Source organism: Fringilla coelebs (genome assembly GCF_963513975.1).
Source record: "Fringilla coelebs genome assembly, chromosome: 1".
In the NCBI taxonomy this organism is placed as follows: Eukaryota; Metazoa; Chordata; class Aves; order Passeriformes; family Fringillidae; genus Fringilla; species Fringilla coelebs.
Genome location: NC_140028.1, coordinates 39,063,939 through 39,084,549, shown reverse-complemented (window position 1 = coordinate 39,084,549; position 20,611 = coordinate 39,063,939). Strand labels below are relative to the sequence as shown.

Below are 20,611 nucleotides of genomic sequence, written 5' to 3'. Positions count from 1 at the left end.
TCTTGCTTTTAAAATCTTGACAAGTATTATAAGAAATATTCTGTACACTTAGGCACTGTTTCTTTCAAATATATTTTCACAACATGTAAGAAAATTCATGGAGGTGCTATTAAGCTTTGTTTTGAAACTTTGAAAACAAGCATTTTCAAAAGATTCTTTACGACATACATCTCTAAAGGAAAGAAAATTTTAAGTATGGTGTCTTTTTCCATTTATAATAGCTCTTTATGGTTTCTGTTTTTTTCACTGCATAAATTGTTGGAATTGTTTTTCTTTTCTGGGCTGTATTTGTTTACTTTGGGTTTTCATGTATTTGAACATTTCTGGAGTTTTGCAGGATGAGTAACTGCAAGGGAGTGTCTAACTTAAGCTGTTTTCATTGTGGGTTTATGGTTATTTCTCACATAAAATCTGTTCATACCTATGATACTATGTTCCTTTAATGTATTTCTCATTGTAAACAGTTTTAGAGAACTTTCATCAATAACTAAGAGTCTAAACATGACAACTTGATATTTCAGGGCCTCGGGCCTTTTATGACAGTTGGGTAAATTTTTGCCATTCCCACATGAACAAGCTGGCAGCAGTGTTTATGTACATAAAATCAGAGATTGCTGAACTCTTTTGAGAAATGAGAGATTGGATCAAATCCCCAGTCCCCAAACTGGGGCAAGTTTCTGACCTCCTGAGGAAGAATCAAGTTGGTCTTCCTATTTCAGCTGAAGTGTTCTGCTTGCTAGAAATTATTTAATTGCACTGGGGCAGGGTTAGTAACCCAATTTCCTTGTCAAGTACCATATGTGGTCTTTTTTGCTCTTTATTTAAAGAAAGCTTGCAAGTACTTTGTTTGCTTGTTTGTTTGTTTGTTTGTTTGTTTGTTTGTTTGTTTTAAAGTGGAAGCCTTTGAAAGAAAGTGCTGGAAAAGGATCTGTCTTTGCATACTGAATGACAAAATTGTTAGGGTTGGAAGGCACCTCTGGAGATGATCTCCTCCAACCCACCTGCCAAGTCAGGGTCACCTGGAGCAGGTGACACAGGAAGGTGTCCAGGTGGATTTTGAATGTCTCCAGGGAGGGAGACTCCACAACCTCCCTGGGCAGCCTGTTTCTGTGCTCTGACACCCTCAGTGTAAGGAAGTTCTTCCTCTGTGGAACTTCTCTGTTTTTGGTTATGGCCATTGCTCCTTATCCTGTCACTGGCACCTCTGGAAAGAGCCTGGCACCCTTGACAGCCACATTTGAGACATTTGTGTAAGACAAGGTATAGCCTGGTACTTTGAGTTCCTGCCCTGGAAGGCTGCTTCCAGTCTGGACTCCAAATCTAGTGGAGGAAGTGTTTTATTTGTCATCCTCCCCAGCTCTGACTGTGTTTTGAGGCCTGGCAGGTACTGGATGAGACAACGTGGATGACTAAGGAGAGGGCATCCCTGGTTTTTCTACAGTTTGGGATTTATCATTAGGCTTAGAGTGTCTTAGTAGATATAAGACCCTACTTCACTTATGCTAGGTGGCATGGGTGCTCAGGGCATGCCCATGGGGCCTATTTCCCTGAACGTGTCTGCTATCCTACATGCTCGTGATCATTCCAGATTTTTCACAGTTCCCTTCCAAAGAAGTGAAGCAGGGGAGATGGGCAGCCGTGGAAGTCATGTGTGAGATGAGGAAAGTGTCCAGGTTTTGGCTTGGTTTGATGTTCAGGACACAGGCAGGCAGAAGAGTTCAGAAGGGATTCTCAATGGATTGGTTGAGGGAGAAAAGTACTGGCAGAGGAGCACGTGCTTTGTGGTGAGATCCAAGCTTAAATATCAGCTACCCAAGATTTTATGAGTACTGCTGTCACTTTAATGGTGAACAGACTCTGTTTCCCCACAGAAAATGCCATTTAGATGTGTGTGTTTCGGTGCTGATAAGTTTTGAAGGCTCAGCCTGATGTTGCCATGCAGCAGTAGCTATGAAGGAGATGAACCTACAGAAGTCTTCTGGTCATGAGTCCTTTAGTCTTTGACTGCAAGGCTGTATTGGGAGGCACACTGCACATTTAATATAAACATTCATTTTGAAAATCCACACTTGCACTTTACCCATTTAGATCTGGCTTGATTTGTTAGCATTTCCAAGATATAAAGTTCTTCTAAGCCAAGGTGGTCTATGTTTTAGGGTTTACTCCATAGTGTAATTAAGGTCAAGTCTAATCCCATAGCTGCACTGCTATGCTGCAGTAGAGTGCTTTAACATTCATACAAGTTTTCAAACACTTTAAGGATTTAGGACTGTGTTTAATTTATCCCAGTGTGACAAATGGTTCAGAATTGGCATTTTGAAAATACTGCTATCAAGATGTATGTTCCGTAGGTGAGTTAATAACTATAATTTTTTTGGTGAGGGATGCTGCAGAAGTTACTGAGCTGTTTCCCAGCTGCCTGATTACTGATGAGACTTGTGCTTCTGCTGTTGAGGACCAGACTTGGCAGTGTTGTTGGGGGGACCACATGGGTGATGGAGCCTGAGAATCCTGCCAGTGAGGTGATGTATCTGTGGTAATACTAGAAGGAGGGTGTTTTGCAGAGGTATCTCCACATTTTTGTGGATGGATTTTTATTTCCTTCTTTGCAAGTGCATATGATTTCTACAGAACTTATTGCCATAAAGATTTTGGTGGCTTAAAATATGTCTCACTCTGAAAGTGGGCTTTTTAAGAATTACCATGGACTTGAGATGGGAACTGAAATGAAAAGTTTTCCATTTAAAACATTTTCGCTGAGCTACATAATTGAATTTATTTTGTTGTTCTGTCTCCCTCTGTTTTCCCCTGCTTTGCAGCAGTGAACCCCCAATTAACTTTTTTTCCCCCCAACCAATGGAAGCACTACTACCAGGAAAAAAAAGGTGATTTACCAGGATGCCAAATCCAAACATGGCCATGAAGGACATCTACCAGGAGCAAGAAGATGAGATGCTAGCTTTTCCTATCAGTAGAAAAAAAGGAAAAGTGTAGTGCAGATAGCACTGCTCCTTCCATCAGAGCAGCAGTTACTGCATCTTGCAGAAGTAGGAGAGAGGTAAAAGCCTCCCTTTTTCCAGAGAAGAGGGACCAAGCAGGTGGGACTTTGTACAGCAGGGACCTATACCAGGGTTTGATGAACCTCTGAAATGTAGCTGAACACCAGAGACAAGTATCCTGTACTGAAGAAGGGGATTGTGTTGATCTCTAGAAGTGCATAAAAGATCCTAGGAAAACTGTGTAGGCTCAGAAGCCCACAGGATAAACTGGGAATCGTGGCCTTTTTGTAAGGAGGAGGCTGTAAATTTAAAACATGATGGTTATGGAGAGATGTAGAATTTAAAGTATAAAAGCAGTTTAGATTTGAGACCATTGACACTGGATGATGAACAAGCAGTAAGGGTAGAAATATTCACATAAAGCTGCAAATCCAGTAAAACATTATATTCCTTATAATAAAAGTTTTTAGGCCTTCTCTGGGGGGTTTTTTTCTGTTTTTTTTGTTTGTTTGTTTGTTTTGTTTTGTTAAAATGAGGGACTAAAATTTTTGCAAAGAACACTTTGCTGTCTAAGCAACACAGGGGTCCAAAGAAAACAAAACTGATTTACAAACACAGCTTTTACAAAAACAGCCTGTAGTATTGCTAATAATAAGACATTTTATTTTGGTTTGTACTGTCTCATTGGAAGATAGGGGAATTTCATTTCTGGGCTTTCTTCTGCATCTATGCAGCCTGTTGAAAGAAATTAGAGTTTTCATCGTTGTGAGTTGTCTATAGGGCAGTATTTAACCCAGAAGCATCCCTGAGAATGGATTACTGCTGCTGGGTAGGAGATGTAACAGTGATGGATTTCAGAACTAAAAAGGAAGCAAAATACTTTCTAAAGTTTTTTTCTTTCAAAGAGGCATCTCTATCCAGCTCCCAGTGAGGTCTAGGCATACATTACAGGGTTAGTATGTAAGTGTAGCTGCTAGGTTGCTTTCTGGCTTTCCAGATGTTTATACCTCCATGGATTTCCCAGCATTATTTCAACTTAACAGTGTTAGCATTTCTGGTTATGGCAACGTCCTGCTTTAAGCCTCATCCATTTCACTTCACATGAAAATAGAAAGAGTGCTCGGTGGTGACACTGTTGTATTTATGGAGAGTTTTGTCTTAAAAGCCTTTGATGTAAGAGCAAAGCAGAATTAGCATAAATGTATCAGCCTGTATTATGCTCAGCTATGGAAGCTATTGCAAACAGTGCTAGTTGTAGTTTGGGCTTTTTTTTCTTGGAAGTAACACATCAACAGTGAAAAGTGACTGCCTTTGCCAAAGTTACTACCTTCCCACCTGGTAGAAATTTCTCTTGCCTACATAATTCAGCCACCCTTAGCTTCAGGTCACTGTAGTTCACATTATTCATGACCTTTTGAAGGTTTAAATGTATACTTGAACAGTTGCTCTTCCTGTTCACTGTACCATGTTTTAGGGAGGAACAGAGTTGAAAACAGGCACTTTCATTCGTATTTTGAGCAATGGTAGATCTGAAAGACTATTTCATCTCCTCATGCTTTATCTTGATTAATATTATATGAGACCAAGACTACACAGCATACGCATCTTTATCTAAAATTGGCTTAAAAAATGAAATACTGCTGCCATTCTGGATATGAATGACCTTTTATCAATTTCAGCCAAGTTTACTTAGACTTCGCCCATTTTTTTTAAACTTTGTAGCATATATATGTGAGGTTTGCAATGACAATTATCCACAGAATAACTTGTATCAGTTTTAGGCATACATATTAGTATAACTTAGCACGCAGACCTGTAGCCAGTGATTCTCAGTGAAGCTCTCATTTGTAGGCTTTCCAGTGACTGTTAAATACGCAGTATCTTTGTAATGGGGCCTGCAGCTCTGGAGTGCCCCCAGGTATTGGGGGAACCTGACATTTTCCGTCTGTGTCCTGCATTCCTGTGTAGGTTTTATTTTGTGATCTCTTTGAGTCCTGTTGCAGCCACTTCTTGATTACTTATACTGGAATTTATGTCATGTTTATGGTGCATCTTGAGGTAGTGGTAGTTATATTTTATCACCTGGAAAATAAAATTGACACAGGCCTTTAAATATCAAGGAAGGCAGAGTAAAGGCTGTCAGCCTTCATTATATTTATCCACTGTACATCACCCTCCCTTCTGTGCAATCCCTTCATCTGCTGTCCCAGAGGGATGAATTAGGAGCATGAGCTTCATAGTAACTTCATCAGGTGAAGCAATGTCCTCACCAAAGTCAAGGACAGAAATTTCACTCATTTCATCTGGACTACATTTTCACATGGCTTTTTTGCTGCTTTTTCTGTGACTTGAATAGTGCTAAAATACGTAATGCCTTTCTGTGGATACTTTTAGACAAAGACTGGGTGAAATGTGGCCAAATGCGTAGGAGCTACAGGACACCACAGAATGGAGGAGGGAAGTGTGTCATTTACTGTCAGTTGACACCATTCAGTCTGTGTTTAGAATGCAGTTTTAGGTATGAGAGGAAAAAATGAACTCTATTTTTGCACAATACTATTGTATTCATACTAGTGCTAGAAATAAATCTTGCCACAATGGGGTCTGTTCATAAATTTCTCATACATTTCAAGAAACTGCATATTTAGAATATATGGACCTGGCATTCCAAAGTTTCTGCATAGTTTATCTCTTCCTAATGCCTTGGTTTTAAAGTAAGGAAAGAATATTTTATAAGAGATTTATTTGTAGTTAATGTTAGTCATGTAGCTATTGCTGCTCTAGGCTGTGTTGTGTTCCCCTAAATCATGCAGATAGTGCATTGGTTATTTAAATATGAGTATCTGACAAGCATATTATGGACTCAAGTGATTAAATTGTGATGCCTAGAATGAATTAAGTGCTTTGAATCTCTCCCTCTGCCACAAAGGAATCCTGAAGTGTCTGGCTGAAAATTCAGCTTTAAAACCCCAAAACTTTGTGCATTTTGTATGCTACTCAGCAGGTGTGCAATAGTTGTGGGATATTAGAGGAGCTCAGTAAGACCTTTCAGAAAGATTTTATTAATGTATGCATGGTATTAAATAGAACTATGTTTGAATGCATGGATAAGCTTTTGTCTTTGTTTTTCTTGAAATAATTTCTTAAGTCTAGTAATTTTGTGAGGAAGAGCAGTAATGGAAATCCAGAGTAAATAAATCCTGAAAAACACTGTTAAGTCCATAGAAGGATTGCATCTATACAGCAGACCTTTGGATGTAAACAGAGAGAAAGGAACATTTCTTGGGTCCCTAGGTGTATTTCACACTCACACATTTTCTGGAAGTGGGTGAAGAAAACCGATTTGCCTTTGAATTTCTGCAGGGTGTTACTGGTACCAGAGATGTACCCAACAGGGAATTCAGATGGCTAAGCCATGAGTTTCTTCAGAGCTTAAGCCAGAAAAAAAGCCATTTCTATGCCCTGGTTGCTGCAATGATGATTTTCACAACTGGAGTCTACGTCTTCCTGAGACTACACTGTACTGCTTCTCTCGGCCTCTGTCATTAACAATAAAATTACTAAGTAGCAAGGCTCTGTAGTGATGCTGTGGTGTTTCAGGTGCCCATGGACAGAAGTGAAGGTGGTAGGAATTGAACTCATTTTCCCAGTTAGCAGTAGGATGATGCTGCAGCCATCACCAGCACAGACAGAAGTTTCATTAGATTTTGCATTAACCCACCTCTCTTTCATCACACTTTCTTTTTTAACTGTATCTGGTTAAATCTGTAATTTTTATGTCTCTGAGATGAGAATACTGAATAAGCTTTCTGGTGATATTCAAGTGCAGCACTTCAGTGAAATGGAGCAATTTAAACAATACTCAAAAAGTCAAAAAGTTGATCCCTTTTCATAGCTGTATGTTCCTTAATTTATAGCAGAGCCCCACAAGTACAAAGCCTCCATGGCTGTTACCCCCCAGGCTCCCTGTGCTGGCTCAGGTGGACATTTCTGTCCTGGCTCCTCACCAGGTCCTTGCTTTTCTTTCTAGACATGCCTGAAGCATGTTGCCAGTTGTAGCATATTTCCATGTATTTCGGGGCACTTTGCTCCATGTGTGCTTGCAAGCAAGCACCCTTGTTCTCTCAGATAAACACGCATGCGTGGTGGGATTTATTTTTCTTCTTTTTTTTCCTTTTAAATGTGGTCTTGAAGCCAGTGTGGATGCTCAGCCTACTGGGCAATGCTTGCTGTCATTGATGAAGGCTATCCAAAGTGAGGAAGTTATTAAATGCTGGGAAAAGACTTCCAAAAGCAGCCTCAAGCTGGAGGCCTGGATTCCCATAGCTCTGATCTGTAGTGGTGTGCAGAGCCACTCACCAGGAGGAGGATGGGGTTGGCAGCTGTCCTCAGGGACAGGACCAGGACCATGGTCACCTTAGTGACAGTGGTCAAGCAGGAAAGTTGTCTTGCTTACTCAAGTAGTATTAACTCGGTTGGGTGACAGTGTTAAGTACAAAGAGCTCAGTTGTTTGTGGGGTTTTCTTCATCTTGACAAAGCCCCTGCTCTCACACAGATTTGCTTTCTGCACACAAGTATTAAATACACGTATCAATGGGGTATTTATACAGGCACTTAGCCATCCAGCTCTGAGCTGGCAATGTGGAAAGATTTGCTTTGTGTGTACGGAAGAGAAACGTGTGTGCAGATGCAAGTTGGAATTGCCTTCTGTGCATTTGGAAGTTTCATACTTAATTTCAAAACAGTACCAATAAATATGTTGATTCAAATGAGGAAAGCTTTTTCTCTTTCAGGGAGACTTAGTTTAAATTCAGGAAGTCAAACTGCTGAGGAGTTAGCACTAGGATTTATAAAACAACATTGAAAGAGAAGCTTAATTAACATTTCACTACCCTTTCAGTTGCACTGAATCTGTGTCTGGTTTATCACCTACCTAAATATGTTAGTTTGTATTTGAAGAATGCTTGTGACAGTGAGAAAGCTCAGGTTTTCAGGAGAAAGCTCAGGTTTTCCCTATAATCTCATTACAGCATTTGTATATTTTATTTGCTCACTTTGACCTTGGATAATATGTAGATAGTATTTAATGTGGATATATATATATATATATATCACATGTTTCTGATCATCAGTGATTGAGGTTGTTTTGTTTTTACTGTTAATGTAACTTCAGCTGGAATTTCAAGTTGGGTATTGATGGATATGAACAGATAGGATGACAGCAACATGAAAGCAAATCATCCCAGGGAAGGATGCTGCTCTGTGTTCTTTAGGATAGAGTGAAGAAGTAGCAGCTGCTTTTCTTTCTCTCCCTGAAGATCACAGTGATAATAGAAATGGGATATTAAAGAGGGCAGCATAGATTAATGGGGCAGTAATAAAACAAATGAGACCCATTAGCGAAATCACTGCTTGAAAAGTAGATTCCATGATAAGTGCCCTTCAGTGCCTCGTTTAGGAAAAATTGTTTCAGCACTTGTAATATCATCCATGGTGTTGGATTTTAGACTGTTGTGACAATCTCAGTGATAAAACCTTAAAATAATTTAGATGAAGAGAAATTTTATTTGTACTTATTGCTTGATAGAAAACCTATTATATCTACATGTATAAAGATATTATATCTACATGTTATTATATCTACATGTTAAAGACAAGTTCTTGTTTTTCAAACACAGTCACAATGGCTTTTCATGTTCCCAAAATCTTACATTAAAAACCAAAGACATTTTTTGTTGTTCTGTTAAGCCTGGAAGGTGATCATGAAGCTTGGAAGGCCTTCTCTTCTTTTATTGCTGGACCGCCAGTGCTATGGATACCAGTGTTCAAACAGACTAGGAACTGGAATTGGTGGATTTAGTGACATCTCCTGGCTTTATTTGTTGATTCTATGTTTGATTAGCAATGAAGGATGTGCATTGCACTTAAAACTCTTCATGTCTCTGTTTGCTCTCCGCTTTTTAGACCAGATTGTTTTCTGGACGATTTAATGAGCAAGGAAAATACACTTGATTGCTGAGATTTATACAGTATGTTGCATATAAGGAGAAAAATGTTTGGCAGTTAGAGATAAAACATGTTCACAAATCTACTTAATTAAGCCAAATATATTAATATGAAGTGCTTTTTACTGGGAGATGTGTGGCTTCAAGTCTCTGAATTGTCTCATTCTGCTCCCTTTCTCTCTCTAGAAATGTATGGCTGCATCGTGATGAAGCTTAATTTTTTTAGAATTTTTTTTTCCCCCAATATAATTTTGTTAAATCCAAGCTCAGGGTGTATATATCAAACGATACACATCTTGTGAGATGCAGAGGGGTGCTGGGCAGGAGCGGGGCAGGGCTCCGTGCGCGCTGCCTGCCCGTGCGCCGGCGGCAGAGGAGGGCCGGGAGCGGCTGTTGCTATCGCTCTGATGTCAGGAGCTCCCGCTAACGTGTGGTTGGTTATTCTGCCTTTCAGATCGCTGCCGCTCGCTCGTGGAGCGCAGAGGGGACGGCCAGACTCCCACATCTTTCAGTGAGAAGAAAGGAGCCAGCGGAGCAGAATAATACGGACTTGTGTCGGGTGCCCTCGCCCTACAAAGGCTGCCTTTAAAAGAGAAACGCAGTGCTATTTAATGAGCTGTGAGATGAGGCGCTGCTGCTAACGCTCAGATCCCAGGATTCATCGGCTATTCATTGTGCTTAATGTACATGTTTCTGCACCGTGCATTTAGGAGATCCCAGAGAAGAATCCAAAACGGCTGCGGGGGAAAGACCACCAAACATGCCTACAGAAACATTACCGACAGGTAGCATGGTGAAGCCGGTCAGCCCTGCCGTGACTTTCACGTCTGCCGTTCCTCTCCGCATCCTGAACAAAGGACCTGACTATTTTCGCAGGCAGGCGGAGCCTAATCCAAAAAGACTGAGTGCGGTGGAGAGGCTCGAAGCCGACAAGGCGAAATACGTCAAGAGCCAGGAGGTCATCAATGCCAAGCAGGAGCCTGTGAAGCCGGCGGTGCTGGCGAAGCCGCCGGTCTGTCCTGCAGCCAAGCGAGCGCTGGGGAGCCCCACCTTGAAAGTCTTCAGCAACAATGCAAAGACTGAGAGTGGAGTCCAGAGAGAAAATCTGAAACTCGAGATTTTGAAGAACATCATCAACAGCTCCGAAGGCTCCAGCTCAGGTTCAGGGCATAAGCACGGTCCCCGAAATTGGCCGCCCCACAGGGCCGATTCGACGGAGCTGAACCGACATTCGTTCGCCGAATCCTTGAAGGTTTACCCCACGCAGGGCCGGAGCAGCCCCCAGGAGAGCAGCTCCAATGTCAGCAGAAGGCTCCTAGATCAGTCAGCAGAGACTTTCTTGCATGTCTCTCACAGCTCTTCAGACATTAGGAAAGTAACTAGTGCAAAGCCCTTAAAAGCAATACCCTGCAGTAGTTCAGCCCCACCTCTGCCTCCAAAGCCCAAAATCGCTGCCATTGCCACCCTGAAATCCCCAGAGATTGAGGCAGTGGAGTCTGGATGCGGAGTTAGTAGAAGACCCTCCCTGCAGCGGTCAAAATCAGACTTAAGCGACAGATACTTTCGCGTTGACGCAGACGTTGAACGCTTCTTTAACTACTGCGGACTGGATCCTGAAGAGCTTGAAAACCTTGGGATGGAAAACTTTGCAAGGGCTAACTCTGATATTATATCCCTCAACTTTCGCAGTGCAAGCATGATTAGCTCAGACTGTGAACAGTCTCAGGACAGCAACAGTGACCTTAGAAATGATGACAGTGCCAATGACCGTGTGCCATACGGCATTTCTGCCATTGAAAGGAATGCCAGAATCATCAAGTGGTTATATAGCATCAAGCAAGCTAGAGAGTCACAGAAAGTGTCCCATGTGTGAGAGAGAAATCCACCGTAGAAAAAAACAAGGACTGTATCTTTGTCTGTTAATATTCAGTTTGTGAAGGGTTGTGAAGTCTACTTGAAGTCTTGTACCCTTCTCAAATCTCTTTGTGTTGCTTGTTGTGCAATGTTTCCAAGTTGCATGCCTGTCAACATGTGAGCTGACCTGGCTTCCACTTGAACAGTAACTAACTACAAAGCCTGGCTGAGCATACACATTATCTGCCAAAAGTTTAAGACAAGAATCTGATTAGGGCTTCAGTATAATCAAAGTGTTTACATGGAAAGGTTATATGACTTCTTTGGTATTTATGTGGTTCCTCGTGGATTTTATATATGTCACTTTTTGTCTTAATACAGATATTGTCAACTGACTTTACTCGTTTCCAAGTTGAAACAGAATCCCTTTGGGGGGAAGAGAAGTGGAATTGGCCGAAATACGAGGTTTAGGCATACAACGATAGGCAAAGCAGCCTTATCTCTTGTACAAAGTGCATTATTGGCACACGAAAGCTGTTTCTAAAAGGCAAAGAATGCTATGTTCTTAAATTATGTATCGTTGTTAAACTATATATCCCTACTTGTAGTAAGGCACTGTTCAGTAAAAGTTTCTTTTTCCTAGGTAAGCTCCCTCTGTTTTCCAGCAGAAGTAGTCTAGTGAATCTGCTTGGCCTCTCATAAACTAAATGAGACTTGCATTTGGGTTGGCGTAAGCATTTTAATGGTTTTGTATTATACCAGTTGGAAAAGCTTAAAGAAGGTTGGAGTCAACAGATGAAAATGGCGCAGGTGCAGGATTTTGTGGGTTCGATTTTTACTCAAAGATTCCTGGTCTTAAACTTTTGACAGGAATAATTAGATCCTATAGCTGATATTGAATGCCTTTATTAGTCAAAACACATCATGACAACAAACTCCATGCTGTCTTAATTTTTTTTGTAGACCTATTTGAAGAGTTAATGAACAAAAATGGAAACACACAGCCATATCAATATAACGCCTACTATTCAGAAGTAAATACACTCAGTAGCTGAACTATATCTGAAAAAATGTGATTATGTTGTCTTGCATATGTTATATCTAAGGCTGTGAAAGTTTGTTCCAGCTCTAGGAAAGTGTAGAAACATGACAGTATGTAGCTTTTCTTTTCTCTTTTTTTTTTCCTCCTTAAGATGGTTGGTGCTGCGAATCAACCTGTTACAAATCTTTCAACAGTCTGTCTTCCCAGTGGTTTAATTAACTGTCATTTCAACTGACAGTGGTGGTGTGGTAGTGGAGAAGTTGAAAGTACAGTGGTCTGCTTCATTATTATTGTATTCATGCTTTGAAGTAAATTGCAGCACTACCTTATACTACATCAGCTAATAGGAAACTTTTTTATTGTGTAAATGCTGTAAGACTTTGTATATACTTCAGTTGTTACAAAATCTTTAAAAGGAAGAGTGTTATGCTAATAAATAGCTCCTGGTGCAGGTATGGTAGGGTTTTTTTGTTCTTATTTTCACCCCTCCCATTCTTAAAACTGTATCAGGAACTCAATTGCAGTGTGTTCTAGTGCTGTAGAAGGTCTTGGTTAAATAATAGTTCCAGTAAAAGGTTTCTTTTACTAAAGTGCTTTTCAGAATATAATTTTTTATAAAATAACTATAGCAGCATGATCTGTCTGAAGAACTAGAAGAGATTTTCAAGACTCCTAAAATAGCTTGCTTCTTCCTTACCTAGCAATGTTACTGTTGCCGTTTATAGCATCTGTTCGTAATGAATCACCGCAGTCTTCTGAATTATTCTTCAGTAGTGCTTATTTATATATTTGAATATTAAAGATGTTTTGCAAAGTTGGGTTCTCTCTTTTCTCTGAGAAGCCTGTAGCCCAGCTTATGACAGATAGCTACAGTTAATGCAGGCAAGACTGGAAGCGGAGCCATGCACTCATTTGTTTCCTATGGAATTATCCTACATCCAGTTTTATATAATTGTTCTCTAAATGTTTGTTTATGGAGGGAGGGAAGCACACATTCAGTTTCAGCACACATTCAGCTTCAGGAGGCTACTCTGTGATTTTTACAGTTGACTTCACAACCTAAGACTTACAACATTCCTAGCTCAGACAAAAAAAAAAAAAAAAGAGGAGCTCTGTATTTCAGCTACAGGCCCATTTGTGACATTTTAAGCTCCATGGGTTTCAGTTGGCATTGACATGACACTGGTTTTTCAAGCATATTTTTCCAATAGTAAGTTCTACTCAGTTCAGTGACTGTTTTGCCAAGGAAAATAATGCTTGAGGGATTAAAGCCAAGTGTAATGCAGCTGTACAGCAATGAAATAAAGAAGTTAAAACCGAAATAAAAAATGCACCCACATTGTTCTCTCTCAAGTGTTTTAAGAATGATGATAAACATGCTATCTCAAGTGTTGTCAGCCAAAAACAGTAATAAAGAAGCTTTTATAACTAGAAAATGGATTACAGCATATGCTAGTATTCTGAATTTGTTTTCCAAGATTTGTTGGGAGGCCATAGGCTCCTGAGAAATCAAATTCATTTCCTTTTAATCACAAAAGGGATTGTGAGCTGTCTGTAAGAGGGGGTTTCCTCACCCAAAATCTTAGGCAGCACCTTTGGAAAAGCACAGGTGCTGATCTGCCTTCACTGCTCCCTACAGTGTGCACATGAATAAGATTTTACAGGGCCTAGACCTTCACTAGGACTTGCAGCTCTGGTGAGATTGCAGTAATAGAAATCGTGGGATTGCAGAATGTTCACAAGGCTTTGAACAAGCAGGTAACAGTTGCCTTTATTTGCCACTTTATTGCCGATTATGCAGCTATTATTTAATTATTAGTCACCCCAGGACCATGGTCTTGTTATTACCTGTGTGTTTGCATAAAATCCAAATCGTTGGTGTCTGATAGTTTTTGTATTCAAAGGGGAATAACCATTCTATCCAATATAATATTATATATTATCTGCCTTTGCAGACAGGTAATCCTGTCGTGTCAAGAGTGCATTACTTGTCTCTTCTGCCTTAGGAGATTCCTGAGTGCTGAATGCTGAATTCACAGAGAGTTGTAACCAGCTGAAATGCTGCATCAGGGACCTGTTCTGGTCCTGTTCCTGCTGTGTCCAGCAGGCATTTACCCAGGTACAAAGTGCACAGCAGGTGTTCACAGCTAAACAACAGCTCTTGTTGCAGCTCTGGAGGGAAATGCAAGCCTGTCCTGTGAAAGCTGGAACTGACAGTACTGGCCACAGCAGTGAAGAAAAATGCAGTGTGTCTTCAGTGATTGGTATGAACTCATACACACACACATGCACACAGACAAAAGGAACCACCACAGAGGTTTATGGTGGTTCTGTTACTTTGACTTGCCAGAGAGGGAACAGAAAAATGGTGTGACCAGTTTCACTGTCAAAGCTACCTGCAGCTTTGCACAGAGGTAAACCATTTATCTGAGTCAAAGAGGTGGGCAACAAAGTAAAACTAGTCTTTCAATCACTTCATATTATATAGTAACAATGTCATGAAAGATGAGAGATAAAACATCTGTGCCACAAATTTACATTCAACAAATACAAGTACTGAAATTGTCTTTTTTATATGAATACTGTTTCTGCAAAGGAGAGCTGTGTGCTGTGAGTGTATGCACCATCTGAGTGACCGAGGGCTTTTGAAGGGGAAACACAGAATGATGATGCTTTTGGCTGTAATTCAAAAATCAAAAGGCACGCTCAGACAACAGAGCCAATCAGTATTGCTGACTTATCTCTTTTTACAGCAATTTATCCATCCGTGGAGGCCATACGCACTTGATTCCAGTCATTGAATGAAAAACAAAGTGCTTAATGGAGCTCTGCAGTACAGAGCTGAATAATTGCAGTCTGCAGGAGAACAGGAGGGGAACTAAACCTTAAAAACAGTCTTCCTGATACCTATTGATTATGGGGTGATAATGTTTAGTGCATTATATTCAGAGCTCATTTGTTTATAGGAAATATTTTATTGAGAAAAGTAGTCTTAACAAATCTGGGAGGTTCCATTTTCCAAGGCCATAAAACTCTTGTTCATTGTGATTAATGCTGCTACACCAGTAACTGAACACATTAAGCTTAGAATATAAGAGCATCTGGAGTTTTGTTCCCATGAACACTAAGGGTCCATTGCCTATTTTAATATAAACGTGGATATAAATGTGCTATACAGGAGAATAAATTGGTCAATGTGTTTTGTCCTAAATTATGAGATAGCTCTATATCAAAATCCTTGTTACCAAGGCTTAAATATTCACTGATATTCTGAATTCATTTGACATTCCTTGCTGTCAGCAGAAAGACTCCAATAATCTGCCCTTTGAAATATGTCATCCATAGCTTAATGGGAAAGGCCATTAAAATTGTCTGTTCAGTGTAAGGACTTTTATCTCCTGATGATGGCATCTATTAAGTGAACCTCTAAATAAGCACATTTCAGTCAGAAGTATTAACCCATAAATGCCTTTTATTTTTCTTCCTGAAAGCCCAAGTGGTGATCAATAGCTGAGTCCTACCATTTGTTACAGTTGCTACACTATTGCTAAATACTCAGTTGATGTCCCCTGGGCTGCAGTGCAATCTAAAGTGGAGACACCTACGCTACACCATTTGTCTTGCCCTGGTAGGTATGAACAGCCTTCAAGCATATTCTACATTTGATTACTTAGGAACTTGGTTGTGGCTGCCCATCAAAACTGATTAATAATAAGTAGTGACTTTAAAAAAAAATCATGAAAAACAATCATTTATAATCAAAAAAGTAGTCTCTTGAATGTCATTCTTCTAAATCTAAAGTAATTTTGTTATGATCTTATGACAAGAGTAAGAGAGTGCTAGTATCTCTGCTATTGCTGTTTCTTGCTTTTGGCACAGCAAGTCGTCTCCACCTTCTTGGTGTCTCGCCCTTTCTGAGTTTTCCCAGCTTTCTTCTTTTCTGTGTCTTCCTTCCCTTGTGGTGTCTGACTTTTACATCATCTCTCCTTTGAAACTTACGACCAAGGTCATCATACTCTCCTCGTTTAACCTCCTTTCAAAGCAACTTTCCCACAACTTGTTCTGTCTTTTATAACCACTGTGTTCATGACAGCCTGTTCCCAAGAGGGTAACTCTGGCTCCAGTTGAGCTGCCATGTCCTGAAAAGACAGTAATCTTTTTAATGGATTATTTTTAATTTCCTGGGATGTCATTTGCAAGCAAGATGAAACAGCGAGAGGTGCTTCTTCAGGAAGATGCAGGGATTGAAAACACTCATGAAGAGCAGGATGTCAAACATATGTCAGAAGTATCAACCTCTTGGTCCAGAATTGTCTTTTCTCTGTCATATTTCACTCAATGCATAGTCCTGCTATTTCTTTGTCTCCAAATAAAATGCTGCCTTGAGGACAGCAGTGTGCAAATGTGGTACAATTTCCAGAGAGCAGAATGCTATGGGCCCTCTGTCCAAGAAATATTTGTTTTGCCTTCTGCTGTTTGGTAACAGGGTACCTGTGTGCCTTGCACCTTTGGCATCCAGACCACTTGTGCTGCTTGTGCAGTTCCAAGGCAGCTGGTCAGAGAGCACTGCCTAAAAGGACTTGTAAAACAAAAGGACAGTGGAAGATCCAGGAGGGACAAAGTCTGTCCTCACCCTCACTGTTGTGGAAAACTTTCAGCTGTGGTTAAGAGAAGGTTTAGAAGCTGAAGTCCCCAAACTGCCATCATGCAGCTCTGGGGCTAAAGGTCTGAGCCTTCAATCCTGTGTATGAGAGAAGGGTACCTGAGTGTCTGAGAGATGGGATAAATCAGTATGTGGAAGCAGAAGGCACTTGCTGAAGCATGCTGCTGCTTCACTAAATGCCTGCTATTCATGTCTTAAAATATGAAGACAAAAGGAACATGGTTGAAATTTGGAGAACAGCTGTGTATGCAAATGCTTTCAGATGAGATGCGGAGGTGGGCAGATAGTTTTGCTTTTTAAGAAAGGAAGCTTTTAAAAGATCTTTTAATAAATGACCTGCTTTTCAAGTATATTAATTTTTTATGAAGTCTGTCTTGCCATTCTGAACTGTAAAAGCTTTGTTACTCTCAGCACACAGCATATAGAAATGTACCAATGGTGATTTGGAGTGACTTAAAATAACAAGGTGCTTAGCTGAATGTGAACCTTATTTTACTAAAATATTGGATGGTGGGGGTTTTGTTCTTAATTTTAAAATGATTGTAGGGGGCAATAGAAAATTAACACAGTCTTATTTATTAACTTCCTGCACATGAGACTGGGAAGTACAGATAAACGTGTCTGCATGAAAATTACAGTATTAGGTTTTGGCAAAGACTTGATTTTCTTCATTGTTTGCATACCTCACAGCATATCAGCTTACAGAAAACTGGCACAATCAGCCCATCTGAAAATGCTTTCTGCAAACTTATGGGTTTGTGTCCACCTGGTGTATTTTCTACAAACAGACACTGAGGTGCTGGAGCATTTCTAGAGGAGGGCAATGGAGCGGGTGAAGGGTCTGGAGCACAAGTCTCGTGAGGAGCAGCTGAGGGAGCTGGGGTTGGTTAGCCGGGAGAAAAGGAGGCTCAGGGGAGACCTTATTGCTCTCTAGGCCTACCTGAAAGGAGGTTGTAGCCAGGTGGGAGTCAGTATCTTCTCCTAAACAACAAGTGACAGGATAAGAGGAAAAGGCATTGTATGGTAGAGTCACTGTGCCTGGAGGTATTTAAAAGATGTGAACATGTGGCACTCGGGGGCATGGTTTTTTTTTCTTGTGTGGTGAACACACAGTTCTTGGCAGGGCTTGCCAATGCACTTGGTGATCCTAAAAGTCTTTTCCAAACTAACAGATTTTTTGATTGATTTGTGTTTAATGACTCTGAACAAAGAGCTGTCAAAGTTCTTTCAGTTTCCCATGGTTTTGTTTCTAGCATGTTCATCCTCCTCTTCTACAGATGAAGTGAAAATAGGAGCTTTTTATCAGTGTATATATTCTCTGGTATTGAATTCAGGAAGAAGAGAACAGGCATGGAGCCATAGCATAAAACAATTTTTTGCTGTTTTTTTTTTTTTAATGAAATTGCAAGTTTGGTGGGCTTTTTCCTCAAAGATGCTGTGCAGTCAAACAGAGCCAAAGAAGCTAATAAAATATGTATGTGTGTGTGTCTGTGTGTATGTGTTTGCACTTACAAGGTGCAAAAATATATCACAGGGCTAGTAGCAATAGGACAAGGTATAATGGGTTTAAGCTGAAAGAAGGTAGAGTCAGACTAGATATTTGGAAGATTTTTTTTGCTATGAGTGTGCTAAAATACTGGAAGAGGTTGCCCAGAGAGGTGTTAGATGCCCCATCCCTGGAGACAGTCGAAGTTGGACTAGGCTGTGAGCAGCATGGTCTAGTTGAAGATGTCCCTGCTCATTGCAGGGGGTTTGGACTAGACGGCCTTTAAAGGTTTCTTCTAACCCAAGTCATTCCATGATTCTGGATTTTCCCCACAGGAAACCTTAAAACTTGTTTGGCATAAGAAAACCTTGAGACATCTCTGAACAGTTCATCTGGGAAGAGCATGAAGAAATGAATACCCAAAATCTAGCTCCATTGAAGTAAAGTTCCAATGGGAACTTTATTACTGATCTTTAGTGGGGCAGACAGCATTTCACCCACTGTGAGAACTTAATATTTTGGCCTATTTGGGGATGGGGTTTCTTTCTCTGGATTGTGAATATCATGCACTAATTTTCTACCACTTCCTCACCTAATATTCTGTCATCTCAAAAAGTACAAGGGGGAAATCCCTCCAGACACTGCAGGTGGGAGCCATGGGAGGAGCAAAACCTTGCAGAGACAAGGCAAAGAAGAGGTTTGGTGAAGCACAGAGGTTTGGGGATGCACAGTACGGGTGTGAGGAGATGGTTGAAGGTCAGGACCTACCCACCCAGCACAGGGTGTGTCTCTACACATATGTAGCATATACTTGTTTTCTGAATTTTTACTGAACAGCTAATGAGCAGATTATGGAAAACCTGCAAACTAATGAGCCATCATGAATATTCATATCAAGCCTCAGGGGTGACCCTGCTGCTCATGTCTAACCACCAGTGAGGTCTTATAGGAGCAGTGTATGACCAGTGCTATTTGAAAAAATATTTGCCCTACTCCAAACCACTTTTATGTAGTCGGCTGTGATATCAAAAACCTTTATAGGCCATTATTTATTTGAGAGATCAAATAGATCCTTCATGAATTTTTTGGGATGGATGCTGCTCCTTGGAGGTCACCATGGAAAAGTGTTTTCTTCTGTCATTGTCCTATTTCCAGCTCTGCTACACAAGAGCAAACAAGCAGAGCTCTTCAGGGCCCTGTTCTGGCTATTCCCCCACCATGTGCAGGACATCCACCTGCTGTCATTGCTCAGAGACATGGATGGTGTGATGCCAAAGGCAGCTGTGGTGTGAAATTGAAGATTTTTCTCGTGGGCTCCTTCCCACACCAGTTCCACACAGACCTGATGCTCAGGGTCATGCTGTGTTCAGGGGGGTGCTGAGTGAGCAGATGTGTAATGCCATGAAATTGTGGAATGTGTTGAAAACTTATGGAAAGGGGTTTCCTGACCATGTTTTGCTGACTAAAAAATGGCATTTCCCATGGCTGAAGTCTTGGCAGAGCACTCATTCAGTAGACACTGGGCAAAGGTCAGTGGTCTGATGGGCTTGCTGAAGGGCAGAGCTTGTGTGACTTCAGGAGCAATGAAGTCCTGCAGCTGCATCAGCCCCTTCTGTGATGCAGCACAACATGCTTGGTATGGGGAAGAGTGAGTGCACTGGAAGGAGGGATTAGCTCTACAAAGCCATGCCACCAGCCAGGCTTAGGCAATTAATTATGTTTTAATACAGTATTTTAAAGACTAATTTATAGGCTCACATTAACATGCAGTAAATCTAATCCATTGCCTAAATGTGTTTGTGAATAGTGGTGGGGTTTTGGGGTTTTTTTAATACTAAGTTAAAGAAGTAGTTCAGTATGAATCCCTGCCAATTATTGACACACAGCACCTTTTTTTTTACTGGGCCAGATGCGAGCAGGTCATGTAGGTAACAATATGGGATTGTTAGTAGGTTATGAATAGCTAAGTTATGAAGATGAACCTCTTCAGAAAAATATTATTAAAAATAAAACATAGAGACAATTTTCCTGACTGATGCTGACTAGTGCAGGTGTCTTTCCCAAAGGCTACAAGTAAATGGTAAGGCTCTAAAAATGTAGATTGACTTGCTGTCTTTAAAACCATTAAATGAGAAAGCAGGAAAGAGAGCATGAATTTTTAGAGCAACCTTGATGTTAGTGTGTCCTGATCATGTCGTGTCTGGTATGGGGGCACAGCGAGGGAAGAGATGGCTGCTTTAGCACATGGACTGCAGGAGAGTAGAAGGGAGAACAGAAATGTGACCTGGAAATAATATTAACTGTGACAATCTGACCACAAGATCTTCCTCATGAACGGCCTGCAGGAGCAGAGCTTGTCACCAGGTTTAAATGCCAGGCATTTCAGAGCAGGGATGTGGAACAGTTTGGCTGCCCAGGGCTCCCAAAGGATCCGACTGGCCACGGCCACCGGTGCCGGCTTTTTAGTTTTTATTACTGCTTTCACAATACATCCCCACAGACTCATTTGTAATGCTTCTCTCATTCCTCTAAGTGGAGAATGCCAAGATAAGAATACTGGA

The 20,611-nt window shown here is 40.8% G+C and overlaps 1 protein-coding gene across 4 annotated transcripts in view; it reads left to right on the top strand.

The window, feature by feature from the left end:
• Positions 1–13,128, top strand: part of FAM110B (family with sequence similarity 110 member B) — a 111,478-nt gene extending 98,350 nt beyond the window's left edge. For all 4 annotated transcript variants that reach the window (XM_084226450.1, XM_084226449.1, XM_084226451.1 and 1 more), the window contains one exon: positions 9,460–13,128. In XM_084226450.1, coding sequence (XP_084082576.1) covers positions 9,766–10,878 — 1,113 coding nt within the window. In that variant the 5' untranslated portion in view covers positions 9,460–9,765 and the 3' untranslated portion in view covers positions 10,879–13,128. The remainder of the gene's footprint in view (positions 1–9,459) is intronic.
• Positions 13,129–20,611: the final 7,483 nt, after the last annotated feature.